Below are 26,536 nucleotides of genomic sequence, written 5' to 3'. Positions count from 1 at the left end.
ACTTTCCGACCATGCGCCTGTGCTCCTATCATTAGATTCGGCAGCCCAGACCCTTCCCCCCCGGTCATGCAGGATTCCCGACTCCATTTTCTCGAGGGTGGACGTGCGCAGCAGTATTTGCAGTCTTTGGGACAGAGACTGGGGCGAGTGCGTGGATCTGGTTGACTCGGTTGCGCAGGCTTTGCAGGAGTCCAGCCAGATCTGCCAGCTCGCAGCCCTACAGGTTCGACAGGATTGGTGGGGCAGAGAGAGAGCTCTTCGGAGGGACCTCGCCTCCATTCAGCGACTCCAACAGGCTTCCCCGGGCTCGGAGGAGCTTCGGATCCAGGCCCTTCGAGCTAGAGCCCTTCTGAAGGAGACACTCCAGCGTCGCTCAGAGTTTTCCTATCACGCCTCTCTCTCCTTCTGGGCCCGAAAGGGTGACTGGATGTGCAGGGAGTTCTTCAGGACGCATGGCCAGAGAGCGGCAGCAGGTGATCAGCTTCGGAGTCTCAGGACAGCGGATGGTCACATCGTTACGGATCCGGGGGAGGTCCTAGGGTTGGCCACTGACTTCTACAGGACCCTCTTCCAGCAGGAGCCGCTTGCCCCTCGTGCTAGTCGTGCCCGTGAGGAGGTGTGGAGGCACATTCCATCCCTGGTCCAGCCTAGCATGCAGGCGACGTTGGCACCGTTCACCATGGATGAGATGTTGGAGGCCTTGATGGCCATCGACGGACAGAAATGCCCAGGTGAGGATGGGCTATCCCGGGCATTCTTCACCTCCTTCTGGGACCAGATCCATCAGCCCCTCCTTGCAGCTCTGCAGGGGATTTTCAGCAGCGGTCAGATGCCAGAGAGCCTTTCCTCGGGACTGATTTGCCTCATCCCGAAGGGAGGAGATAGACAGGAGATCCGCCAGTGGCGTCCGATCACTCTCCTTACCACTGCCTACAAAATCCTCGCCAAGATGATCAGCGCCAGAGTTCGGCCTCTACTCCCAGACCTCATCCATGACACTCAGACAGGCTTTGTCCAGGATCGCAGTATCCTGGATAATGTCTTCACCTTTTCAGAGGCGGCGGAGTGGGCTCAGCACAGCGGATCACACCTTGCCATTCTACTTCTCGACTTCGAGAAGACCTACGATCGAGTGGACTGGTCCTTTTGGAGCGGACTCTGGAGCGGCTAGGTTTCCCGGCAGGTTGGATTCAGGGTATCTCAGCTTTGTACAGGACAGCGTCTAGCAGGGTCATCATTGGAGGCAAGATGGGTGAGCGCTTTAGCTTGGAGAGATCAGTGCGTCAGGGCTGCCCCCTTGCTCCTTACCTGTTTCTCTTCTTCGCCGAGGCCATGACTTACTACCTTCGGGCGAGGTCCACAGGGATCAGGGGTGTTCGCCTTCCACTCCGGGAGGACACGGAGCTTTTGGACTCGGAGTACGCAGATGATACAGCCCTTTATGTCCAGGACGATGAGAGGATGCTAGAGAGGGTGCGGATGGCCCTGGAGGTCTTCTACTCGGCCGCTGGTGCGAAAATCAACTGGAACAAATCAGTTGGTTTTCTCACAGACCCTGGGGCGTGTTCTCAGTGGGGGCGATTTCTGGGTTTCAGATGGATTCCACGGGGACAGACAGCTAGATACCTTGGCTTTCAGGTTGGCCTAGACATCACGCCAGCTCAGCAGTTTCTCCCGGTGCTAGACTCCATCCGACGGAAGCTGGCTTTCTGGAGCACTGCTAAGCTCTCTCTTGCAGGCTGTGCCCTGGTAGTTAACCAGGTCCTCCTAGCCACGGCTTGGTATGTGGCTTCCTGCTGGTGCTTCTCGAGATCCAGCGTGGCACAGCTCAAGAGGTTGGTTCGGAACTTCCTTTGGTCCGGGGAGGATGGTCTTAGAGATACCAGAGCCAGGGTTGCTTGGCAGAGAGTCATTCTTCCGCAGGCTGAGGGTGGCCTGGGGGTCATCGATCCAGAGCTTCAGAGTCAGGCCTTGTTAGGCAAGCTTGTCATCCGCGGTTTGACCCTAGGGGGGCAAACGTGGAAGATGTTACTTCAGCAGGGAGTCGGTTCTTGTGTCCCGCGCCGAGGTGGAGAGTGGCTACCGTCCCTCAGGTGGATCTTCACTTCCGCCCCGCTCACTCAGCCCCGTTCCCCACTCGTTCGTAGCCTCCTCATGGTTTGGAGGCGGCTCCGCCTCAGTCTCATTCAGTCCCCTCCCAGCTGTCAGGAGGAGATCGATCGCCAGCCGCTTATCTGGAACGGTCAGGTCAGAGATGCCGAGGTCCTTCAGTTGGGGGAGAGATCACATATCAGGTGGGACGGCTGGATGAGGGGGCCAGCCCGGTCCCTTCGAGTTTGGAGGGATACGTACAGACATCTGGAGACGGCTGATCTTGCAGACGCAGCTGGAGGTGCACGTGGAGCCCAGGCGAGACGCACGGAGATCGACGGCGCGATCCCAGCTGTTTGGTTGGTTCCACCTGAGCCTCAGGTCCTCATGCCTGGTGACGCCCGCTGGCTGGGACAATTCACCCCCCGTGGCATCCCACTGGTGATCGCAGGACGTATGGATGACTCCTCTATCTCCTTCTTCGCGGTTTCTGGGGATGGACGACTCAGGAGAGAGGATGCGCTCATCGACCCCCTACTCCCATGGCAGAGGGTTCGGGTCGTAGGCCTTTTGGGGAAGGTCTGGCGTACCGACCCTAGCATCGAGCAGAACCAGATGCAGCTTTGGCGTCTTTGGCTCTGGGAGGGGCGGGCCTTGTCAGAGCTTGATTGGGACCCAGGAGAGTGGTGGTGGCCAGAAATTGTGACAGGACAGGGGCCGACTTCCTTCTTCGCCTACAGCACGACTCTGGGCAGGCGAGTTCTTGGGAGGATGCAGAGCCGCCCCCCCACCCAGCGACCCAGCTGGTACGCACAGGGTATTTCCAGGTTTTTTTTGCAGGCATTCTGGAAGGCCTTGTGGGAGAGCTGGCGGCCGCGGAAGATCTCATACTTCCTGTGGCTTCTTGCCCACAAAGGTCTTCCAGTGGGGAGCTGGTTGAGGCAGATAGGCCAGGACAGATGCTGCCAGATTTGCCATGCGGATGAGGAGTCACCAAAACACTGCCTGTGGAGCTGCACTCGCGCCCAGGAAGTGTGGAGGTGGACTTTCGGGATTCTTACTCGTGCAGCACCAGAGCTAGGATTGATCACTTGGGGCGCGTTCTGTTGGTGCCGCACCGCACCTGGTCTTCATCACTTATTCGAGGCATGCCAGCAAGACCCCACTTTCCTTATCACACAGGGGACGTGGGGGCCGCTCGAGGGTATCCCGCAGCACCTAGCAGAGGCTGATACAGGAGTTCGGGAGAGGCAGCCAGTCTGGGAGATTATTAGCAGCATTACAGGGTGGCACATCTGGACCTCGCGCTGCGCGGAGATCCTCGGTGGCACCTCCTTATCGACTGTCCAGATCATGGCGGAGATTTGGAGTGAGATTATTCATACCCTCAGAGGCCAGTGGGACCAGATTCAGGGAGACACCCGGGCCGGTCAGGAGAAGCGGAGACGCTTCCTCCGGGCTTGGGACACACAGGGCCTCTTCTTCGAGCAGACTACGCAGGGCCTTCGGTGGCACTACTCACCACCCCGATGGCTGTTCATTCACACTCGTCTTATCCCTCCGTGAGAGTATGATTTATTCTGCTACCTTTTAGGGCTGTGTCCGATTTGTGAACGCAGCCCGTCAGCTATAAGCTGACCTCTTGTATCTTGTTCTCGAAGTAATATAATTAGCACTGTTTTTTCGGCAAAAAAAAGAAAAGGATTGAGAACAGACTCGCCGCCCTGACTCAATCTAGGATCATCTGAGTTGAAGAAGGATTGGCTACCCTCATTCACTCATATTGTCCACTATGTAGTATACTTTGGTGGTATGGGACACTAAGGTATATTACATTTAAGATTCTCTAATGTGGTAGTATAATCCAGCGTGATATAATACCCAAGGACCTCTAGGGTGAAGTACAAGTAGGCTGAATTGAATTGGGGGCAACCTGATTAGATGTTTTTAACGAGGGCGGCGGACTAAGATTCTTTACCCCGAGAGAAGCCATGTTTTTTTGTTTTGGGTTCAACCCTGGATCTCCATAGTCTAGACTCAATCTCAAGGAGGGCTACCACATCTCTTCTGATGATGGTCTCCCAGTGCCTTGTTTGGAACTTGGTATTCCTAGATAAAGAGATCCTAAGAACTAAATGATCCTATGATAGGAGCAGTTTATTGTGCACAAGTTTATACAAGATATCCGATAGTGGATCTTGTTTTAAGAGATTTCGGATTGTATGTTTCCGTAGTCTTTGGATCACATAGAATTGTACGTTTCGGATTGTATGTTTCCGTAGTCTTTGGATCACATAGGATGTTATTCCTATGATGGTTGACTATATACATGTCTAGAACAGTACCATTAACTAGATATAGCCAACTGAATTTTTACTGATTATCCTCATGTAGGGGCATTCCAAGGATAGATCAGGGGACCATATTTTTTGTCAGGATTTTGCCCATCGAAACTTCCATGAAGATTCTTCCATCATGAGTTATGAACGGATTGTTTTGCGACGGAAAGTCTGTCATGTATTTCAACCCAAGAATTTGAATTACAAGGGCATTCCATTGAGGGATTTTCTGAATACTAAGTGATTCAGGACACTAGGGTTGATAGAAATTGCAACCAAGAAATTGACCTTGAGCGGCTCAATTGATGGGGTTGTTCGAACAATTATTCCCCGATCTCAACCTAAGAGTTTTGAGTTCAAGGGTATTCAGCATGATGAATATTTTTTTGCGAATTCCCAGTTAGAACTCAATAGATAAGGTTGATAGAATCATTTACCTTCAGGTACGGATTTTACCATGCTTGTGTATGGCTATGTCAACGGAACTAACTCTGTGGATTCAGGGGTTACTTGATTTCTCGAGGAGAATACTCGACGATACGTAACCTTGTTTAGATTGAGAGATTTACTTTCCTTGGGTTGGTTATCAAAGGTTATGGCTTTGGCCTCAGATTCTCTTTAATTTGAATCTCATGGAAAGTATAGCACACTCAAACTAATAGTTACAGTATAGTTTTTTACATTGACACATCTTCACATAGAGTTGTCAGGCTTTCTGGTGAACTCAAGAGTGAGTTCTTAGAGGAAGGGGAGTATGTAATGTGCACGGTGTACCTAGGGTTGGATAGCAGGCGAACGTGGGTTACGGGATAGCATAGGGCTGGATGGCTATTTTTAGCCGAGATTGCTATATATAGAGATTGATTCATATATAGTGCTCGCTTTATATGGAGGGAGCTAATCATAGCATTGTGCTATCTATAGCGGGTTTCCTTCTATATAGAGGGAGGGCCAGTGCTATTGTGTAGTTCAATTGAGCACTTCTCAACTTATGGATGGGGCTTGGACCCAGGCTGGGACTCTCGCCATCTACATCGCGGATCATAGGTGGTGTATCGAGGGTCGGGCTCAGGTGGTATCGGACACATGGGTTAGATACAGGCCTACGGATGAGTCGAGCTGTAGCCTACGTACTCGGGCGTCGCGAGGATCGAGGCGCCTGCGCTATGATTCTGGTTGGATTGAGGACGAGATTCTAGGTCAGTGATAGGGTTAGATCTTACGGGGTCGTGTCAGCAGTGTTACTTCTACATTTTGAATATGCAGCATCAAGAGGAATCAAAACTTGAAGATGGGATTTAAGTTTTGATTCAGAAGAGATCGTATACTACCAAGAGAAGACTATTTGCAGATTATGAAGCGGAGATGCAAATGCAGAAGTAAAAGAGAAGCGTACACAAGAGAAAGAGACAAGAGAGGATCCAGAAGAGGACTTATGTCCATTCAAGCAGGAGGGATTGTCATGACAAGAGAAATCACTAATCCGTGATCAGTAGACATTAAAACATTATTATATATTATATGCCAATGGTGTAACATGTAGTTGTATTTATGATGGACACCAACCGATCTGTTATGGCGGTGGATCATCTCAGTAGCTAGGACTAGTTGAGCAGGAGCCACTGCTTCAGATAGCATCGAATTTGGACATGTGACAGTTATTTTATTAATAAAAATGTGCACACACGAGTCTAGGTCCTAGGGGCAATAGGAAGGGAAGAGTACATTGAATGGTAGATGCATGGCTCATAGGCTAAGGGTACGTGTAAATGGGAAGATGGAACTTGAGTGATCTCAAGAGACATTAATGAAAGGGTATCACCCTTTCATTATGAATCTCACGTAGCATTCTTCATTCACATTGTATTCATCCGCCATCTCACACACACCTTGCAAGTAGGTCGAAATATAAACAAGTACTCTCACGAGGGCGCTCTTCCCCATTGGAGGGCCAATTGGCATTCAAATTCTGCATTCATTGCACACATTTGCATTCTCGAAAAGTATGTTCTTCACATTGTCCTTGCTCTTTTGTTGTTCAAAGTTCTCTTTTGGCCATCCACGTTGTGGATAGTCACCCAGACACAGAGGATGAGCCTAGAGTGGTGCCAAAAAGACAATGTTGTGGATTTCTTCTTGCCTTGAGGTCACTTGTTCAATGTGAGATTTGTGTTGCTGGACACTGGATTATGGGACTCCCAAACCCTGGATGCCTTGTGGAATGCATTGACAGCTTTCAATTGGACACATACAATGGAAATGCCTTAGCCTTGCCTTGGCAGCTAGGGTCTATTGTGTACAAGGGATTGGATGCATTCTGAAGCCAAGATTTAGCTTGGACAGTGGAACGACTAGTGAAGCAGACTGCAACGGGTGAGCCCTTGTTGTAAAAGCATTTTCCATTGCCAGAAGAATTTCAAAAATACTGAAAGGGGCGCCAAAGCATTTCGGGCCAATTTGTGTTTCTTGTGTTTGGTTTCTAAGACGGGGCACTCTAGACTCCCTTTCAATGTTTCCAAAGGTTGTTTCTAAGTGATATTTAATTAATGGACGTGGCTGGAAATGATGCATTGTGGCTGTGAATAGCGTGGAAGTCCAGTTAGTTACGGTTTACTGCCCTTTAGCTTGCTAGAGGCCGGTCTCAGTATGTGTGTGGGCCCGTCATGGGGATGGGTGTTACAACTCCAATGCACTAGTGGGGTCCCCTTCCCAAAAAGAGAGGATCATATCATCAAGCCTATGTGAGAGGAAATACCGCCTCTTACGGCCCGTAAGGCAATGAAACCATTGCACCTCCAACATCATCAAAGTCCCAAAGCATGCTCATGTATGAGGTGAAATCTCATCTCTGCGTACTCAACATAGAACCACAACTTATGGGGCATCATCCCGACTAGAGGACGTGCCGTGGATTGAGTCGTGCATAGGAATATTCTGGAAGAAGCATCGTGAACCATTGATACTAGGATGTTTAAGGCATAGGCGAGGTCTGCATCATCTCCAAGGGAGTTCAATAGTTCACAAGACATGGGCGCTCACAAGGGAAATTGGTCTGGTGTCCAGTGTAGAAATCAAGGCGGAGAATGCCAGATAAGAATGTGGGGGCGGGGGGGGGGGGGTTTACTTCACTAGCCTTGTAGCTATCATAACACAGGACTGAATAAAATTTGTGGAATGAACTGTAGATTGCTTCTTTGTCGAAAGGCTCTTCACCAGCCTCCTAGCTATCGTAACAAAGGGAAGAATGAAATTACAATAAATGAAACACACAAAAATAGTTGGCAGGAAAAAAAAAAGAGTCTTTCTTTGCAAGGATCCAAGTATTTCAAGAGATATGTACTTCTAGACTGGAACACTGTAGGCTTCTTTTTTAGATATCTGTACAATAAGTACAAAAACCAATACTCATTTCATCAAAACGAAACCCAGCTTTATAGATTCAAAGCAATAACTCTAGTCCACTAGTCAATACCTGAATCTCCACAAGGAAAGGTCGTGACCCTTCCATGGTCACAGCGATGGCACCCGAAGCAGGGACATTCATGTCTTCCGTCCTCTGTCTTAAAAATAATTGGCTTGGATTCTCGACTGCTGCAAGGCCATACTCAGCCATCTCAAAAACACCAACCTGCATGAAAGAAAACATTCCATTGAGAGCTTTCAAATGCTTCCTGTGAGGCATGCAGTGCTTGCAGCAGAGCTTTGTTTTTAAAATTCCAATAATATGTATAAAATTAAAGAACAATTACCTCATCTGTAGAGCCGAAACGATTCTTTACAACCCTCAGAATCCGATGAGACAATCTACTATCACCCTATACAAACAAAGGCATGATTAGAATAAATGATCAGCACAAAACAATATATCAAAAAACTACAAAACAGAAGTTGAATGCATCATAAAAAGCAAGGACTCTAATGGAGACCAACCTCCAAGTACAATACAACATCAACTATGTGCTCCAACACACGTGGCCCAGCAATATCACCAGTCTTTGTCACGTGTCCAACCTGCACGGATGAATCCATAGTTCTAGGGAAATATCTGCAACTAAACTTGCACCAAAAAGAAAAGAAGAACAAGAAGAAGAAGAAACTTTAAATTAAAATCTGTGACATTCTTCTTGACTGGAAGTTTCTGTTTACTTTTTAAGCTCAGGAAACAATAGTAGATGCAAGTAGATATTACTAAACATTCTTTTCAGCACAAGCATTTTAGAGTAAGCCCCTCCCCCAACCAAAATAACAGACGAAGGGGGCAGAGAGAAAGAAAGAGAGGAGGGGCAAGGAGGATGGGGGGAGAGGGGGGGGGGGGGGGAGTGGTGGGGGGAGGATGGCCTAATCTTTATAGTATGAGATTATTCAGGTTTGTCAGTGGATTGCCTAATCTTACAGGTTTGTCAGCAGATTGCCCAATCTTACCAGTATGAGATAACATAGGCAAAATGGTTCTAGAAGAGGCTCCACAAACAATTACAAGCAATCATGGCCTGTCCTCTGTGAGGATTCCATTGACAAGGCTTCAACAAGGTGATCCATTCTTGTGATTTCCACTAATGTGTGACAGCATCCATGGCTCTCTATGAAATCTTTACGATCCACAGCCTTATTTGTTTAAGGAGTTGAACTACACAATTTGTTTTAATGACAGCTGCCCAACCTTCCATGACTCTTGATCTAATGACTAAATGCATACAATTACTGCAAAGCATAGAAGGTCATCATTGGTAAAAGCTATACAATCAAAGAGCCAATGGAATCTTATGAAGACATGTCATGGCACATGAGAGGCCCATTGTATTGGCACAGGCACACCAGCGTGTTGATCGAGTTCATAGCTTAGGCCGAAAGTTTAGCCCAAAGTCATGCCCCACCACATGCAGGACACAGAGGCATTGATGCCTCAGTAAAAGCATTGGAGCATTTCTTTTATTGGCTAGCTTTGAGGAAAGATCTTGAGGCATATGTGAAAGCAAGCATCAGTTGTAAGAAAGTGAAAATAGGACGAGGAAAAGGTACCTCCACTACCTATCCCAGATAGGCATTTGATTTTGTGTTTGATCTTCCTTGTACTCGAACTGGACATGATGGGATCTAGATAATCATATGCAAATTCTGAAGGCAAGCCCACTTCATTCCAGTCAGAAACGAGATTGCAGCGGATCAGATGGTGAAAATATACTTGCATAATATTTTCAAGTATCATAGAATGCCTCAATCCATTGTTAGTGATAGAGATCCGCGTATACCTAGATGAATCCAGGAACATTCCCATACTCTTCTCTAAAAACACAACATAGTGCAGTTTCAATCTCACGATAGTCACTCAGAAGATTGAAAACCATAAACTCCATCACGCATAGCCAAGACTAGCTACTATGACATCCCCACTGACGTCATCAGCGCCCAACAATAGGTCTCTTTAAAAACATGGACAATAGACTGAACTTTTCATCCTCTTTCCACCAACAATCACAAGAGGCAAAGTCTATTGTCTTCGATCTTCTCAAATGCTATGTCTCAGAGCATAAGGCAGAGTGGGAACAGTTTTTGCCATTGGTTGACTTTGCAACAACAACACAGTACATTCTTCTATGAAGCAGGTCACCCCCGGAGCTCATTTTTAAAGGAAGTGATTTGGTTTCGCTATGTTTGAAGAAAGGTTGTTCAAGAGAGAGAGAGAGAGAAAGAAAGTTTATTAAAGTTTTCGGAAGACCGATGGGTCTATGAGACTGTGAAAAACCTGATACAATGAGTTGTGGTAGTGGAGCTACTAAACGAGCATCCATACCAATACAGAATGGAAAAAAGCAAAATGGTAGTACTAAATTGAAATCCCTCTTCGTAAAAGACAGCAAAGTTACTCTCATTTGCTCTCCCTCTCTCAATAGATACACTAGGGCCCAAGACAATCATCGAGCTAGACCCTCCCGAAGGTTTTTTATTCATCAGAGAGAAAATGGAGTACATGAGTTCAGCATGGAAGCTGTTCATACAAAATTCTAAACATGAATGAATCATTGCATGAGCTCTTAGGCCCTCTTTCTTGGCAACAAGCCACTTGTCAAACTCTACATTACTTTCCTAATTACATGCCACTAAGGGCAACTCTGAAGTCTTCGAAGCACTTGGTCACGCGAACCGCCTCCTAGACTCTTGTTAGGCTACCGTAGCGCTTAGGAAAATAACTCTTCCTAGTACCTGCAACAATTAATTAAAGCGCACTACCATGGCACCCATTAATTGTTAGCTCTTTGCATGCCAATAACACACTGTGGACTAATTCTAGTCACGATGGACGTCCCCACTGAACATATGTGCACACATAACAAATATAAAAATATATATTTATTCTCTGGTTGACCGAAGTCAACGCTCTTGATCATAATTAAGGGCTTTGACCAAGGGTTAAGACGCCTTAATTATAGTCAAGTCTCTCCAACCGAAGTTGGCACATCTTGGTTAATCATAGTTAACCCTCTTCGCGCATGGCAAGACTCGTTGATCAAAGTCAACACTCTGACCGTAGTCAGCTCTGTGGTTCTTTGGTTAACCGTGGTTAACCCTCTTGGTAATAAACCAAGTCTCCCCAATCGAAGTCAGGCTTACTTGACCAGAGTCAAGTATCTTTGACCGTAGTCAATTCTTTGACCAATAGAAAAACTCTTTTGACCATAATTAACCCAGATGTAAAACTCTTTAATTATGATCAAATAAATGGTCGATTGTACTTTGACTTAGGATATTTACATTGTGGTGACATCCCCTCCGCTTCTATTTAGTTGACCTCAACTGAAAAGCTTCCTTGTAAACATCCAAAAGTTGTGGATGATCGGACAACATGTCTTCATCCATCCACTTGGCATTAATGCCGTATAATTCTTGAATTTTACAAGATATCTGTAAAACTCTTTGCCCAGAGGGCCTTTGCATACAGTATGGTACACAATCTGCTCAGACTGAAGGACCTCCTCCAGCTCATCCACTTCTGGTGGATCCTCTAATACTGGCTCTGTAGGCTCTGGTCCTTGGAATTTCTTTGGAAGACTCACATGGAATGCATTGTGAATCCTCCAATGCTCCGGCAATGCTAGCCTGTATGCAACCTCATTTATTCTTTCTGTAATCCTGAAAGGGCCATAATATCTAGAAGATAGCTTTGCATACACTTTCTGTTTGCCTTTGAACTTACGGAACCTAGGTTTCTTGAACTTTAAAAGTACCCAATCCCCTTCCTTGAGATCTAGCTGTCTCTAATTCTTATCTGCAGCTCTTTTATGCTTCTCTTCAAACCTTTCGATTGCTGTCCGGACTTGGCTGTAAGCTGTCTGGAGGTCTCTAATAAGCTGATCAGCTGCAAATATTTCGTCCTTGGTCCTCAGGATAGGTGGCTGAATCACCTTTCCATAGATGACCTCAAAGAGGGCTTTCCCTATAGAGCTGTGTACTATATTGTTGTAAGCAAACTCTACCAATGGTAGGTACTTTTCCCAATCTGAAACTTGGTCACCCACGTAGCATTTCAGCATATCCAATGTTGTAGAATTGGCTACTTCACTGTGACCATCTGTCTGGGGATGGAAAGAAGAAGAAAATTTCAGATTGGTCCCCATATTATCAAATAAAGCTCTTCAGAATAGACTGGTCATTCTAGGATCTCGATCACTAACAATGGACTTAGGCATACCATGGTGCTTAAAGATCTGTGCCATGAAAAGCTTAGCCATATGATCTACCTTTATGGTTTTACGAACTGGAATGAAATGAGCTTGCTTGCTGCATCTATCAATGATAGTCCAAATCACATCATTCCATGACTTTGATCTTGGCAAATCAAAAATAAACTCCATTGTAATACTTTCCCACGGTGCCTGAGGCACGGGAAGAGGCATAAGTAGGCCAGGTGACTTCCATCTATCATACTTCACTTTCTGACACGTAAGGCATTCAGTAACAAACTGATGTATATCTTTTCGCATTCCTGGCCAAAAGAAATACCTCTCTAGTGCTAAAGTTGTTGCTGTAATTCCTCTATGTCCACCATAGGGAGGTGCATGGCATTCCTCCAATATCTTTTTCCTCATCTCCTGGGTGATGCATAGGCAGTCATCTTTCATTAGATACCCATCTTTTAGGGAATAGTGATTGGTGGACTGTCCCTCTTGCATTTGCTGTAAAATCTCGCCAAAATTTGCATCATTAGCATATTCCTCTCTCATGCCTTCTAGGTCCTAATGATAGGCAATAGTCACATTATTGACATGGGTTCTTCGGGACAAGGCATCTGCCACTCTGTTCCGAATTCCTGGGGTATGGACAATCTGAAAATGATACATTGACAGCATATTTGCCCATTTCATATGCTTCTCGGAAAGTTTTGCCTGAGTTAGAATATATCTCAGACTTTGGTGATCTGTTTTAACAGTAAAATCTGCACCCAAAAGATAGTGCTTCCATGTATGGATGGCATGGATTACAGCCAATAACTCTTTCTCATAGATTCCCAGATATCTCTATGCATCCCGGAGTCTCCTGCTCTCATAGGCTGTCATGGGGTGCAATGATTTCACAATATGCCTCTGTTGGCTAGTCACCCATTTTCAGCAAGCAAGAGGATTGGAAAGCTAGAATTTTTTTGAAGGAGAATCATTCGATGCAAAAATACTTGGTGGGTTGGGATAGATATTGCTGTAACAGCATCAATCCCAAGGTATCCTCATGTCAACTTAGGCCATTCTTGGATGGCTCGGATCTTTGCACGATCCATCTGTATCCTATTCTTGGATATTATATGCCCCAGATAATGGATCTCTTCCAAAAAGAATTCACTTTTCTTGCTATTGGCAAAAAGCTGATGATTTTGAAGTTCTTGAAATACCAAAGCAAGATGTTCCATGTGCTCTTCTTCTGTCTTTGAAAAGACTTGGATATCATCAAAGAAAGTACCCGTGAAATGCCTGTACTTTCGGAGGATGCGATCCATCATTCTATTGAATGTAGCTGGAGCATTTGTCAACCCAAAAGGCATCACTAAGTATTCATACAACCTGAATGTAGTGCGAAAAGCTGTCTTATGCACATCTTGTGGTTGTATCCTGACTTGATGATAGCCACTCTTCAAGTCGATCCTGCTGAAAACTGTTGCTCCTCCGAGTTGGTCAAGCACATCATTTATGTGTGGTATCGGAAATCTATTTTTGATGGTCATCTTATTCAATGCACGATAATCAATGCACATTCGAAAAGAACCATCTTTCTTCTGTACTAGAAGAGACGAGCTGGGCTGAATCAACCCTTTGGTCTGCAAGTTCTGTACCTGAGCCATAATCTCCTCTCTCTGAGTCGCACTGACTCTATAAGGTGGTCTATTTGGTCGCTCACTACCACGCATTAACTCTATCTGATGATCCTCTGGTCTTTCTGGGGGTAACTCCCCTAACAAAGCATCGGAAAAGCAATCTTTAAAGTTTACAAGAAACTGAAATTTATCTTTTCCCATGATAGCAAAAGCTCTTTTTCCTTTAGGTCTAAGGTACTCCCCAAAACATCTGGGACTGCTCCCACCATCCGCCTCGCTGCTACTTGTGGCTTTTTTTGCTCCTTAGAACCTGAAGGCTTCTCAAGGCACTGGGCAGCCATATGCCCCTCTTTCCCACACTTAAAGCATTTCCCATCTCTCCGGAATTCAACTATCTGTTCAGAAGTGAATGGAGATTCGACTTTATATGACTTTGAAAACTGAGTACCCCTCAGCTTCTGAGGCTGAAATCCTTTCTTTTCAACCTTGGGATACTCTTTCTTTTCTGATTTTGAAAAATCAATTTTCTTACTTTCAGTATGTCCTGCATGCAAGGATAGTACTGTGGATGGATCTTGTAACGGCACAAGACTAGCTACGGAAGCTGAATGCATAAAGTCTTGAATGTTCTTTGCTCCCAAAGCATTCACTATTGCCTGAATTCTTGGACTGAGACATGCTCTGTACTTTCTCATTTGGGTTCCTTTGGAGATCTTTTTGAAAGGTGCAACCTGTAAATAAGCATCCCAAAACTTTTGGTTGTACACATCCACTGCATCTCATGCATCCATATGCAAACTGTCCCAATCTTGAAGAACATGATCTCTAAACTGTTTAGGCATAAACTACTGGTAGAAGGCTTTCTTGAAGCCCTTCCACCTCTTTGGGGCTGACCCATCTGTGGTCTGTGCACTCCACCATGCACTAGCCGTCGCTGTCAAGTGCAAACATACCATTCTTAACTTGGAGAATTCTGAAAACTTTTCTGTACCGAATGCAGCATCAAACTGCCTGATGAACTGCAATGCTTTGTCTGTATGACCATATTGTCCATTATAGGTCATAAACTTGACAGATTTACCTCCCCCTTTGAATTCCTTGGTCTCTCTGGAAGACTTACTCTTCCTAGACTTATTGTGTTTCCTTCTTTTCCTGGATGGTTTATCTGATAAAGAAGAAGATACAGAAGTCAAGCTTGAGGTAGACGGTGAAGGACTGGGAGATCGGTGATGATGCCTCGATCTCTTCCTGCTATGAGACCGTCCCCTATGAGATCCCTTTCTCTCGGGCTGTACACGAGAGTGTGCCTCTGGCATTGGCACATCATAAGCTGTATTAGGCATACTTTCTGCTTGAAACAAATGCTGAGCTCTTGGATCCCTTCTGAGATTTTCCATCTCCTGCATACGAGTGCATACCATCTGCTCATATTCTTTCTCAGTTTGTTGCACACTTCTCAGTCTTGGATGTGCATCCCTATCTTGTGAATCCCTCTGGATAGGTGATTGAGCCTTTTTTTTTTTTTTACAACTCATCTGAGATCTGCAAGTTTCTCACACACAATGTATGCAACTAATGCAAGCAGTCTTTGCTTTTCAGAGAGAAAATTACCTCAACAAGAGGTGTCTTGCATTCACAACTTATGCCAGTGGCGGGCTGTCAACTCAAGGCATAAACTCAAACCTGTGTGCCCCTTTTCTGGCTGCTGCAAATGACTTCAAAACCCTTTTTCACTGCTCAAAGGCATGCATATTTCTTTTTCTGCAAATCTCTGATTTTTCTCTGATTTCTTCTTTTTCTGACAGTAAATACTCTCTCAGATAGGTGAAAACTGCTAGCAGAAACAGACTCTGCAACTCTCTCTCTTTTTTCTTTTTTTTGGACAGTAACGAGATGGGTAACTACTGGTTACACTAACCAGATCAGTCCTGTTCTGGTCTGGTTACATTGACAGACTAGTTAGTCTGTAACTTGGCCACTAACTTAACCAAACTGGTTAACTGGACCAGTCTAGTCTAGTTAATTAGACAGTCTAGTTAGGCTGTCCTCTGACCATCTCTCTAACCAAGGTCAACTAACTGCAGTTCACTTGACCAACGCCACACCAACCATAAGTCTGCCAACTGGCTGCCACCTGTCAATCACACACGTGTGGGCGCCACGTCACCTGTCACATGTCCTGCCACATCAGCATCTGAGCTGGCTGCCACGTGTACTGCCACATCAGCATCTCTCAGGCCTGCCTTGCCTGCCATGTCAGCACCACGTGTCAGGCCTGCCACGTCGTCAAGCCTAAGGTTCCAGACCTTGGCTTGCTGATCTGCATCGCACGTCGCGCATGCGCCTTCTAGAGACCTCCGTCGTCGCGGGACTTTTGTCAGTGCTCAGCGTCGCCAACCTGGCCACCGTCGAGCATACAGAACTACACCATATTCCCGCGTGAAGGCTTCTCTCAGCGGGCTTTGCGTGGAGATTTCTGTCGAGGTCATTGGTCTTCTCCGTACGCCGCTCTACCACCAAATCTCTGTTGGTTGACAGACAACGCTTCCATGAGCATAACCTGCGTGGAAAGTCCTTCAAACACCCTTAGCATCCTACGTGATCACAATCGTGTGGAAGCGTCGGTTCTTTTCCCCACAGCTAGCAGCAATACTCTATCTGCATCAAGCAAAGAGAGGCATTTGAAGAGCAAGGCCACTGGTCTCTTTGTCTCATGACCTCGCTCTAATCAGCTGGCTTCAGAATTCCCGCTAGCCCTTACTATTGGTGCTTCTTAAAGGCAGCCAAATTAAAACATCAACTACTACCATGATCTAGAAATCACCAATCACCCAGGGACTTCACGTCCACAAATCCTCTTGGATTGTCAAAGTTTAAGGAAGCTGTGAAACCATGCTCTGATACCAATGAAATCCCTCTTCGTAAAAGACAGCAAAGTTACTCTCATTTGCTCTCCCTCTCTCAACAGATACACTATGACCCAAGACAATCGTCGGGCTGGACCCCCCCGAAGGTTTTTTATTCATCAGAGAGAAAATGGAGTACATGACTTCAGAGTGGAAGCTGTTCATACAAAATTCTAAATGTGAATGAATCATTACATGAGCTCTTAGGCTCTCTTTCTTGGCAACAAGCCACTTGTAAAACTCTACATTACTTTCCTATTTACATGCCACTAAGGACAACTCTGGAGTCTTCGAAGCACTTGGTCACGCGAACCGCCTCCTAGACTCTTGTTCCTAGTACCTGCAACAATTAATTAAAGCGCACCACCATGGCACCCATTAATTGTTAGCGCTTTGCATGCAAATAACACATTCTGGACTAATTCTAGTCACGGTGGGCGTCCCCACTGAACATATGTGCACACATAACAAATATAAATACATATATTTATTCTCTGGTTGACAGAAGTCAACGCTCGCTCTTGATCATAATTCAGGGCTTTGACCAAGGGTCGAGGCGCCTTACTTATAGTCAAGTCTCTCCAATCGAACTTGGCAAAACTCTCCAACCGAAGTTGGCACATCTTGGTTAACCGTAATTAACCCTCTTGGCGCATGCCAAGTCTCGTTGACCGAAGTCAATACTCTCTGACCGTGGTCAGCTCTGTGGTTCTCTCATTAACCATAGTTAAAACCCTCTTGGTAATAAACCAAGTCTCCCCGACCGAAGTCAAGCTTACTTGACCAAAGTCAAGTATCTTTGACCGTAGTCAATTCTTTGACCAATAGAAAAACATTTTTGACCATAATTAACGCAGATGGAAAACTCTTTAATTATATACCTTTGTAAGACTAGAATAAGTCCAATCATACAAATTTAGAATTTTTGTTGTTCTAAAGATCAAAAATCTACAAAGAAAATAAAAGAGAAAATGACAAAGAAGAAAAAAGAGGTAAACAAAAACTTTTACGAAAAACAAAAGGAAGACATACTTAGCAAGCAAAGCAACACTTATGTCGTCATCAGTGCCCAAGCATAAGCATCTATACTAGGTTTCTAAAGACCCGCGGAGTCTCTTGGACAAACCCAGTGCTTACTAAAATACGTCAAGTAAACAAAAGAGAAAGAAAACAAGAAATAAAGAAGAAAGGAAGCAGGTGACTAAGCAAAAATAAACAAGCAAGTCAAGAAACAAAATCTTCCAAAAAACTGGAATAACACTCTCTCTCTCTCTCCCTCTTACTCTCACTCTCACTCTTATTTAAAACATAAAAAGCTAAATGGTCCTTTACACTTATGTATCGTTTCCTACAAAGAGGCAAAAATACATTTCTAACTTAGAAAGCACAAGCATACTCAAACAAACTCTCTTTTGAAACTAAAAGAAAAACGGGCTATTCAGCTCCCCGCTTTTTGTTTTCAGCTTATGTTCAATCATTCTGAACATACCTAAGGCCGATACACCATAGATAAAAGACTTCATATCTAAGATTGTGCGTACTTTTTTCATTATTTTCCTTGGATTATACCTCTTGTGTAATAGTAAAGTGATCAAATTACTACAATGAGTGATAAAAGACTCCTTAGTTGTACAAAGGCGGGAAAATCTATGGAATTGGGAAGAAATGACTCCATATTTTGCCAAATCAAAAATGCTTGAGTCAATGTGAGGCATTTTTATAATGTGTAAACCACTATATTCAGGTTGTTCACGTTTATCGTATATATCAACCTCTAATCCTATGGTAGATTGAGAAAGTCTAAGATCTAAGAAAACACAACTCTCTTGAAGTGCAGTTCAGTTCACAAGAGTCACGATGATAGATTCCTTCTCCAAAAGCTCTAGCGTCTTTGTACATAAAGTCTTGAAAATTAGGAACATCTGGTACAAATAAATCATCTATAAAACGCCTAACTTGACTAAGCTTATGTAAAATGATAGGGCACGTATTGATAGAAATAAGACGTTGCATAAACTCAAATTCATAAGTGAAAAGATAAAAGTTTGCTAAAAAGACGGCACGATTAGTGCCCATGGGGATTCCTATAACTTGTTGAAACAAAGAATCACCTATTGTGATGTAAAGATTATCTAAAAGAAAATCTATCCAAGAGCAAACATCTTCTACACTTACTACCTTTGTGTATCTTTTCTTTTTAGAACCTATGTCATGATCTTTATATTTTAGCCACAAAAAAGCATAAGGTTGTTTTCTCAACTTTTAGCACTTTGCATCTATCTATGTCAAATCTCAGCTTAAAAACTTCAGCCACTACCTTTTTAATTCTAAACTTCAGGTCTTCCAACTCGATCTTTGTGTAAAGCGTGGTAAATTCATAGGTTTGAAGGAGAATAGGAAACTCTTTTTCCTGAATGCTTCGAGAGGAATTAAAAAATTTAAAATCTAGCTTAAGTGCGAGGGAACATCTACCTCTTTTAATAAGTCCCTCCAAAGTTCATGGACACTAGGCAACATGGCTTTGAAGCAGTAGCTTAGCCATTTAGAGACATCCGTCAAAGTAGTCTCACAAGCAGCTGCAATAAATCTTGGCTTTTTTGAAGTTTTGTGAATCTTCCAAGCAGCACAAGGAAAAGATATGCTTGGATTGCAAACAAACCCAAAAGACTTGCAAAAACTCTGATGTTTTGAGATCAAATCCTTTTGAGAAACTAAGGCCCCTAGGGGCGTAAGTTTTGACAGACGAGTTCACTTCTCTCAAAAGACATTCTAAGTAAAACTTTTTGCAAATAAAAACAAAGTTATTGGAACATTTGTCCACATCAGAAATGACAAAATTCCTATGGAATTTTTGAAGAAGAGTTTCATCTTCTTTAGAAAGATGGTTACTTTCCTTTGAGCAATCAACCGAAGGGACTTCTTCTAGTTTCAAAGCAAGTTTCTTCAAAATCTTCCCTTTCCATTCTAATGAGATATTTTTAACTCCTAAACATTCTTCTAATTACAAAACAAACTTTGAGATTCCCTTATCGATAGCTTTTAAAAGGCAAGACTCTTTAAAAGAGTACAATCAAAATTACGTGCCTTTCATGAAAAGGTCTCTTAGGTTACTAGAAACCAAAATTGAGGTATCACATGTCCTAAATCAGCATGAATAAAGCTTTGGAATCTCTTACTTTTACAACAACAAGGTTCTTTAAGGATAGAAGATTTTGAATGCTCTGAAAGCCTTACCTATCTCTCCATAGTTGAAAGCCTTTTGTCCTAAAGCTTTTACATACTTCCAAGCTACTACTAGATGCTTCCAAATTCTTCTCACAAAATGAGGGAGAGAATCCATTACTTTAGGAGACTTCAAAATGGAGTTTAAGCCTATCTTGTCAAGTGAGGGAGAAGTAAAAATACAAATCAAGAGTTCCTGACTTAGATAGACTTCTTTGCTTTGCAAGGAAGCTTTTACTTTTAAAAAGCGATCCAACGAAGTTTTAAGTTGTATATAATGGAGCTTATTTAGATTTAAATCCTCAAAAGAGAAGTTTTCCAAGGTGTATTGAAGTTTAAAAAGAACTTTGACATTATATTTTTCAAAAACTTTTATTGAAAAAAGACCCGGTGATATTAATCTATCTAGGTAGAGTAGTCTTCTTTTATAGTCTCGAGAAGCAAAAACTTTTAGAACTTAGGAAGTTAAAGGAACTAAAGGAGGAGGAAGTGGAGGAAGAGGAAGTGAGGGAGGGAACTCACGAACTACATGTGAGATTGCAAGATAGCTAGGACAACCTCGTAACATAACTTTAGGTTTCCATACGATGTTAGGTGTATGACTATGTTGGTAATGAGGAAAGTTAAAGGGTTTGATAGGAGTTCTCCACATAAAAGGTTCTTTTTAGAGGTTCTTTTATTTTTACAAAGAGTTGATTTTCCTTCCAAATTAAAATCCCTTGGGAAGAAAGTATGTAAAGTTCTCATCCAAAACAATTCACGAGGACGAGTAGCCTTGTAAAAGCCCTTGGCATTATTAAAATGACCCTCTATATGCTCAATGGGAAAGCAACGAAAAGATTCGAAACCAAACTTTGCCATTGCTGCATATAAGGGTTTTGAATTCTCAACTAAGGAATTCTTTCTATGAAGTTTTCTAGCTTCCCTAACATGTTCTTGAAAACGAATAAAAGCTGTCCTATAGGTTTGTCCCACATAAAGCATATTACTACTATGTATGTTATAGACAACATAAATTACTTGCGTGGCATGAATAGGACTAATAGAAACAGAAGTCTTGAGATGCTTGTTTCTAAGACGTCTTAGTTTATTAAGAATTCTAATGTTATTATTAGTATAATGAGTGCTAACTAATAAAGCCTTAAAGTTAGACCAATTAATGTTACCTTCCCCAAAATCATGAAGATTATTCATGTTTGATCTAGCTAAAAAGTTATACCTTTCTCTATATATGTTTCTTCTGACTTTTTTGTTTTGATTTACCAAGCTAGACCCAACTAAATCACCTACCAAAGAGACAAGACCATCACTAGAATTTCCAATGTTGTTTAGTGAAGTCAAACGATCCAACATTGGGGAACTTGCTTGCACTCTCCCTGCCCAACCCAAGGCAGTTTCTCACTTGCTGTATCCCCTAACTCTAGCACAAGTGAGACTAGTATTTTGGCAGGGGCTGACTTGCACAGTCGTTACTCGTCCCAAGGTAACTCCTCCCTTACTACTACAAGGGAATGTCACAGGAGCCAGATGACATCCCTGTTGGTTTCCAAAACGCGAATTCATCATAGCATGTATCGCTAATGCCAATATACCCCCAAACTGGCGATTACAATTAGGGTTAGCCAGGGCCCCAAGGCCACTATAAGAGCTTAATCAACCTAGAACCACCAAAGAAAGAGATAGAGAAAAGGAAAGTTACCAATAATTTAAAAAATAAATAAATAAAATAAAATAAATAAAAAATAAAGCGGTCATATAGTGAAATAAACCAAGGAGAGCAACTAAAACAAAACACAAAAGCACACTTTTTAAAGAAATAAAAATAAAAATAAAATAAAATTAAGGGGGGTGGGGGAGAGAGAGAGAGAGAGAGAGAGAGAGAGAGAGAATTAAAAATTAAAAAAAAAAGAAAAGAATTAAAATAATAATAAGAATAAATGAGAATAAGATTAGCTGTTGGGGCTTTTGCACCCGCGTAAGATAAAAGGATGTAGTTGAACAGCTGATCACCACTTGGACGAAAATTCAAAGAATTTGCACGCCGCTAAGGTGATAGATAAATATACCTTTCTAAGACTAATAAGTCTAATCATACAAATTTAGAATTTTTAATGTTCTAAAGATCAAAAATCTACAAAGAAAATAAAAGAGAAAATGAAAGAGAAGAAAAAAGAGGTAAATAAAAACTTTTATGAAAAACAAAAGAAAGACATACTTAGCAAGCAAAGCAACACTTGTGTCGTCATCAGTGCCCAAGCATAAGCAGCTATACTGGGTTTCTAAAGACCCGCGGAGTCTCTTGGGCAAACCCAGTGCTTACTAAAATACATCAAGTAAACAAAAGAGAAAGAAAACAAGAAATAAAGAAGAAAGGAAGCAGGTGACTAAGCAAAAATAAACAAGCAAGTCAAGAAACAAAATCTTCCAAAAAACTGGAATAACACTCTCTCTCTCTCTCTCTCACTCTCACTCTCACTCTTATTTAAAACATAAAAAGCTAAAGGGTCCTTTACACTTATGTATCGTTTCCTACAAAGAGGCAAAAATACATTTCTAACTTAGAAAGCACAAGCATACTCAAACAAACTCTCTTTTGAAACTAAAAGAAAAACGGGCTATTCAGCTCCCCGCTTTTTGTTTTCAGCTTATGTTCAATCATTCTGAACATACCTAAGGCTGATACACCATAGATAAAAGACTTCATATCTAAGATTGTGCGTACTTTTTTCATTATTTTCCTTGGATTATACCTCTTGTGTAATAGTAAAGTGATCAAATTACTACAATGAGTGATAAAAGACTCCTTAGTTGTACAAAGGCGGGAAAATCTATGGAATTGGGAAGAAATGACTCCATATTTTGCCAAATCAAAAATGCTTGAGTCAATGTGAGGCATTTTTATAATGTGTAAACCACTATATTAAGGTTGTTCACGTTTATCGTATATATCAACCTCTAATCCTATGGTAGATTGAGAAATTCGAAGATCTAAGAAAACACAAGAATCCCCTCTTGAAGTGCACTTCAGTTCACAAGAGTCACGAGGATAGATTCCTTCTCCAAAAGCACTAGCGTCTTTGTACATAAAGTCTTGAAAGTTAGGAACATCTAGTACAAATAAATCATCTATAAGACGCCTAACTTGGCTAAATTTATGTAAAATGATAGGGCAGGTATTGATAGAAATAGGACGTTGCATAAACTCAAATTCATAAATGAAAAGATAAAAGTTTGCTAAAAAGACCGCACATTTATCAAAATGGAAACTATCAAAGTTTGTCCTCAAGAACTATCAAAATGGAGCAAACTTTTACTGGTACAACAACAAGGGCTACTAAGAATGGCTAGCTTTCCATGCATTGTAAGGTTTCTACCAATGTCTGCATAATTTAAAGCCTATCCTAATGTCTTCACATATTTCCAAGCAAGCACACGATGCTTCCAAACTCCTCTAGCCCAATGAGGAAGAGCACCCATACCTTGAGGAAGAGCACTCATACCTTGAGGTGACTTCAAAATGGAACTTAAGCCAATAACTTGCTAAACCAAAACTATGCATCTGTATCCTTTACCATAGGTCATGGAATATCACTAGAACTTTAAAATTTGTGTTTCAGCAAGCCAATAGGTTGCTAAAACGAAGCCTTATTATGTTGCATCTGTATCCTTTATCATATGTCATGGAATATCGCTAGAACTTTAAAAGTTCATATGATTTGCAACTAAGCAACAGAACTCAAACAGTAATCAAACTTCAAAGTTTAGTCATCAAAACCCATTAGTTGGAATTTTACCAAGAAAATAGGAATTTGTGTTCGCTTTGCTGATCGTAGCAATGCTGCTGCACACTCCCTTACCTGTAAAATTTCCCTAAGGATGAGAACATAGTGCAACACAAACTCAGAAACCATTAATTCAAGTTAATGCAACACAAACAAGAAGGGGAAGGGCGGGGGGCGGGGGGCGGGGGGAGGGGGGGGGGAGAGAGAGAGAGAGAGAGAGAGAGAAGAGGATCCAAGGAGGTTTCTGGATGTGAATTTTTAACTAGAAAACTCAACAGCAATCCTGTTCTTTTCTATTTTTCTGATATAACCTTTAAAGTGAGAAACAAAATCAAGTTACACGTAAAGCTTTAAAAATCAACACTATGTAAGTGGTGGGACGAAGTCATCTTCCATATGGCTGAAATGAAACAACTATTTTTCTACTTTTGCACGACACTGGAAAAATAATTTTACTTGCTGCTGTACCATCCATGCTTTCTAGACCTGTAGGGACACCCACCCACACACAGCTCGCTCCCAAAAAAAAAAAAGCTGCCGACTTCTTTTCGATCAACGTGCAGGGACAAGGGACTCCCTCAGCTACTGGATTGAAGCAAAGAGGGGACAAGGGCATGTAACAAACATTTGGGGGGAGATGAATGCAGTGACAGCAGCATGCTGGTAGACGAGAAAATGCTGACATGTCTGCTTTTTGTCTGCACGGGGAAAGGAGGAGGTGGGAAGCAGCGCACGTGCACAAAAGATGCCATGGTTTATGCTGTCTGCTTTAACACATATTTTAAATGTGCTTTTGCTGTCTGCTCTAACACATAATGTGAATGTAAAGTTTCATCTATCCACGCACTCCCATGTATCCACCAAAGAGTCAAAGCAAATTTTAAGAAAGGGCTTAAAATAAGCCCAATTTTCAAGAAATACCAACCTGAGATATTGATGGCATTTGCCTTGCACCAGACCAATCGTAATGCCTAAAATTGTTGGAGGGTGGAAGTGCTACAAAACCTAGCTAGAGACAACCTGTACTACAACCTAGCCTCGTTTTGCCTAAATTTTTCTGATGCTGCCATCATCCAGCCTCTTGTAATTCACGAAAGTTAGTGCTGCCACTAGGTTGAGTTCAAATCATGACTACCACCCTTTCCCCTATCTCGACCTCCCCTACATATGTTACCACAGAGCACATTCTTTCTCGACTCCTCTCTAAGCCACTCACCCAGCTCCAAGGCTGATTTGACACTATGCAGGGTTCCTTGTCGATATTCCATAGCTGCACACAGCCCTATACATGGCTCCCTATAAAACAGCCTATAAATGACGACTGAATGGACTGCATGCATCTAAAAGTGCAAAATACGGGCTGACCTTGCACAATACTGCCCAAGACACGTGATGAGGCCCGTCCCGGTCCTATAGCGACAAGCATTCCTCCACAACCCGCCGTCAAGCTGACCCGGTTGGGCAAGCATCTGTACGTATTCCTCCTGAGCAAAGGAGGTGGTACAGACGTAATGCTCAAGCCTTGTCCTTGATTTCACACAATATCAAGAGGTCCCTCATATCAGATCCTAACATATGTATCAAGCTTGTAATGAGGCGAGTCTCATATATGCGCAAAGAGCTTCATAGTGTGCACATGGATGAGGGTGCTCTATGCAGGAGCATGTCACTAGGATTCAAGATTTGCAAGAGCAACTCTTGAACATTGATGAGGTCATTCCAGACTCATAGCTTGTTACCATTACTTTGCACACTTGCAAAGTCTTATCTCTCTTTTCACACGTCTCAACCTTTCGATGTGATCAGAATCACCTCACTTTTTAAGAGTTAGCAGCACTCTTGTTGCAAGAGGAGCAGATGCGAAAGAATATGACTCCACGTTCTAGTACTAGGGAGAATTCTTTTTCCGCAAAAGATAAGGGCAAAAAGAAAGTTCAGCCAAGTCATGCTGCTAGCAGTGGTTCTAGACATACACATGCAAGTGGAAAAGATAAAAAGCATGTCTCAAAGCCTTTTGGGACTCGCACATTTTAAGCATAAATGAGAAGGCTGAGACATGGTACTTTGATAGTAGTGCTTCCCGCTATATCACCTCACAAAAATCTTTCTTTGAAAGTGATCCAGTGCAAGAGTTGGCAAGTCAATTTCTTATATGCCAATTGGAGGACGTTCACTCACAACCGTGGATGGTTCAGAATTTTTGCATCCACGACGTTTTGTATGTCCCTTGGATTAAGAAGAATTTACTTTCGTTCTCTTCTTTCTCTTGAAGAGGTTACCGGGTTATCTTTGAAGATGACTTTCACTTACATGCTTAAAGCGATTCAGATCGGGTTAGTGATTTTGATACTCGGCGGTCTGCTAGTGGTAACTATCTCTTTCTTGGACACTCGTGCTTTTCTTGGTTAAGCAAGAGACAGTCTACGGTGGCTACCTCATCACGTGAGGCTGCGTACAGGGCCGCCTTCATGACCACAGTCGAGGCTGAGGAATTTGCTGGGTGATCTTCATGCATCATTGAGGAACCTACTCCAATTGCAGCAATCAAAATGCCATTGCAATGGCACGGAATCCTATGTTTCATGCTTGTACAAAACACATTGAAATTCAATATCATTATATCAAAGACCGGCTGCGTGCACAGGGCTTCTTGGTCTTCTGTTCTACACAACAGAATGTGGCAGATCTCTTCACCAAAGCATTACCTCGTCAAAGTTTGAGGCTTTTTGTGAAGGTTTAAACTTACATCCGCTTCGTGATTAATGTTTACCTTGTACATTGTAACATTGTCATTGTAGAGGGGTGTAGAAATATTTATATTTCCTAAGCCAGTCGCCAATGTTATGTGTGTAATAAGGGTCTAGGACCACTTTTTCACTTTATTAAGGTTTCTTACCC

At 43.0% G+C, this 26,536-nt stretch overlaps 1 protein-coding gene across 3 annotated transcripts in view; it reads right to left on the bottom strand.

Moving 5' to 3' along the window:
• LOC147881835 (DNA repair protein RadA-like protein) overlaps nucleotides 1-26,536 on the bottom strand; it is a 204,861-nt gene that overhangs the window by 73,684 nt on the left and 104,641 nt on the right. For all 3 annotated transcript variants that reach the window (XR_015543932.1, XM_087401430.1, XM_087401431.1), the window contains exons 7-10: nucleotides 23,651-23,713; nucleotides 8,361-8,441; nucleotides 8,180-8,245; nucleotides 7,903-8,058 (exon numbers count right to left, since the gene is read on the bottom strand). Coding sequence is in view for 2 of the 3 variants with exons in the window: in XM_087401430.1 (XP_087257556.1) it covers nucleotides 7,903-8,058; nucleotides 8,180-8,245; nucleotides 8,361-8,441; nucleotides 23,651-23,713 (366 nt within the window). In the remaining variant the exon portion in view is untranslated. The remainder of the gene's footprint in view (nucleotides 1-7,902; nucleotides 8,059-8,179; nucleotides 8,246-8,360; nucleotides 8,442-23,650; nucleotides 23,714-26,536) is intronic.

Source organism: Dipteris shenzhenensis, chromosome 30, assembly GCF_047967505.1.
Source record: "Dipteris shenzhenensis isolate YYH24624 ecotype China chromosome 30, Dip_SZ_1.0, whole genome shotgun sequence".
Taxonomy (NCBI): Eukaryota; Viridiplantae; Streptophyta; class Polypodiopsida; order Gleicheniales; family Dipteridaceae; genus Dipteris; species Dipteris shenzhenensis.
This window is presented reverse-complemented; position numbering and strand designations above follow the sequence as displayed.